Source organism: Trachymyrmex cornetzi, unplaced genomic scaffold (genome assembly GCF_001594075.2).
Source record: "Trachymyrmex cornetzi isolate Tcor2-1 unplaced genomic scaffold, Tcor1.1 scaffold646, whole genome shotgun sequence".
Classification (NCBI taxonomy): Eukaryota; Metazoa; Arthropoda; class Insecta; order Hymenoptera; family Formicidae; genus Trachymyrmex; species Trachymyrmex cornetzi.
Genome location: NW_017299966.1, coordinates 245,741 through 248,463, shown reverse-complemented (window position 1 = coordinate 248,463; position 2,723 = coordinate 245,741). Strand labels below are relative to the sequence as shown.

The 2,723-nt window shown below is 43.8% G+C and overlaps 1 protein-coding gene across 5 annotated transcripts in view; it reads left to right on the top strand.

The window, feature by feature from the left end:
• Nucleotides 1–95: 95 nt before the first annotated feature.
• The window catches only part of LOC108767039 (F-box/LRR-repeat protein 16), a 25,152-nt gene continuing 22,524 nt past the window's right edge, over nucleotides 96–2,723 (top strand). For 2 of the 5 annotated variants that reach the window (XR_001940410.1, XM_018516660.1), the window contains exon 1: nucleotides 126–984. Coding sequence is in view for 3 of the 5 variants with exons in the window: in XM_018516660.1 (XP_018372162.1) it covers nucleotides 888–984 (97 nt within the window). In the remaining 2 variants the exon portion in view is untranslated. The other 3 variants (XM_018516662.1, XM_018516661.1, XM_018516663.1) reach the window with 3 other exon arrangements.

Genomic DNA, 2,723 nt, shown 5'->3' with positions numbered 1-2,723 from the left:
CAGCCGATAAGTGAGGGTGGGGAAGTGGCAACCGGATAAGTTGAGCAACGCGACAGCAACGCGAATATCGATTCAGTCTCGCGCAAACCACCCTTACGTGTGCAACGGCAGCGGTGCGCTCGAGACCTCGAGAGTCATCGAGAGTCGAGTTTCGCTTTTGCCATGCCCGCACCCGCACCCGCACCGCTCGCAATGCCATTGCTATTGCCCGCCACCACGTAAACAGAGACGTACAGGAATATATCGCTGATATACGAGGTAGCTCGGCTCGGCATCGTCAATGTCAGCCGTGCTGGCGGTGCTGGCGGTGCTGGTCGTACATCGCCGGATATCCCGCGAATTACGTGGCGGGTTATTCCGCGCCAATCGCGATTATTGATTCTCGCCGGGTAACTTGTGCTTTTATTTTCCTGGTTTTTTTTTTCGCTTCTTTTTTCAAGGCCGAGAAGGAAGGATTATGTAGGATCATCGTTATGACGCGCGCTGAGAAATAGAAAAAAATAGCGTAAATTTCACGGGCGCGCGCGAGTGCGCGCGCGCACGCGCGCTATCATCGTCATCATCATCATCCCTTCGCTTCGTATGCGCGCTATCATCCCCCTGAAAACTACTGAAAGCGCGTCGCCGCCGCCGCCGGCGCACGACGTCCGCAGTCGTCAAGTTCTCATACTTGTCATTCGCGCGAGGAAGACTCGGGGACTTGGACTCGGACTGTTATAGGTATCAGATCGGATCGAATATGAGGCGATCCCGTCGTCCGCAGATCGTATCGTATTGCTCTTGACTACGAATCGCGGACGCAACTGGACGCAACTGAACCTGACAACCTGACAACAAGTGCGGAAGGAGACAAGAGAGAAAGAGTAAGAGTGCCTCGTCAAGATATCATGTCTTCGATATCGGCGCAGGGCGTCGTCGAGCGTGCTAGCGCCGAACTAACCAAACGAATCAATGGCCTGGGATTACGGACGTCAAAGCATCATGGTCGGTGTTGAAACGTTTCCTCTTCGTTCCATACATCCCTTCACCCTTCACCCTTGCCTTGCCTTGCCTTCTTCCTCATATGTATTGTTGATAGCGTGCATAACATGCGCTATCAACCAATTCGACTTTTTTTCTTCGCGCGACACTCGCCGCCCGCGCAGGGAGCGATATCGCCCCCTCATCGCGGAATCGGTTCGGTTTATCTTCCGCTCTCGGTGATAAAAATTTTACTATAAAAACTCGCCAATCCCGCGATTTTTCTCGCTCGTCTTGGCGCATCTCGCGACTCGCACCCCCTTCGCTTCGACTTGGTCCTGTTATTACGTAATTGCGATATAGAATCGATCTCTTTGCGAATAATGCTCGTCCCTCGTTCCTTTGTCTCTTATTTTTATCTATCGCATTTGAGCGTCGCGACACGTTTATTGCTTCGAGCGCAACGATATAATAAAACTCGTAACTCTTGTTATACGCAATATTTTTTCCATTCCATTATTTATTACGCGACTTCGCTACGTATAAACTTTCGCCGTCGCAATCGTAACTGCAACGAAATCGATAGCACACGTCCTCTCTCGTGCACGCAAAAATATTAGCGGCGACACTGCAAGCTCGAATACGAGCTCGTATATGTATAACGAAACGTTTTTAGAGTCTTATTTATTCGGCCATTTAGCTTTACGGTAATCGTGGCCCTCCCACGCATCCTCGATCGCGCCCCATGGGAAAATCCTATCCAAATTGTCAGATTTCAGAATCGAATAAATTTTGTTCAGAGCTAAACGCCTCGGTCTGAAAATTCGGAGTCACGCTGATTTTTTTCCCTGTGCTAAATGTATATCGTGTTATTATTTCGGCCGCGATTGATCGCCACCAATCGTCACGTTCAAAAACGCGCCGTGTCTTTGCGCCGTACGCATTATTTATAAGCTTAAAAATGTGTGCAAATAAAAAATATCTATGGAAAACTCTCTAGTTAGAGAGTAACAAAACAGCAACGAAAAGTAGTAAAAAAAAACCTTGTAGTCTCTATTGTTACAAGTGCATACAAACGCCTGGCAATAAGACTAATTGTAACAATTATTGGCTACTTAAATTATTGATCCGAGAAATATGATTAAATATAGCTTCAAAATTGAATTTGCGTATTTATGAATATAATTTAATTTTGTTATTTTCTATGCGATACATGTATCATGCTTTAGGCCTAAAATTTCAACTGTCGGATTAAACTTGGCCCATTATTGTTAGAATCAATTGAAAATTTTTTGAGTGTATTTTATTAACTTAATATTACGAAGGCATTTGTTTTTTAACTGACGTTTGTTAAATAATTGAAAAGAATTGTTTTCTTAAATAATAGAGAATTATATAAGTACGGAATGTACAACTCGTACGCATGAATGCATGTATGTTAAAAATGCGTACAAAAATCTCTCATAAATGTAAAATTTTGCCATTGCATCAATTTAATTACTTGAATAATTATAATTGATCTTATCGCCATTCGTACATGATAAGCCCATCGAGTGCAGTTGCTAAAAATAATTTGCAAGATAAATGGCAACAGGAAATAGCGGTGTACCACGAGCCAAGTTACAGCTTGGAAGAAAAACAAGAATACCTAAGAGTCTTAAGTAATCTAATATCATACCAGATTTTTCGCTAATGTAGAGAAAAATTTTGCATTGTATTAGATTATTTAAGACCCCTGGGTATTCTCGCTTTTTTTTCTCTAT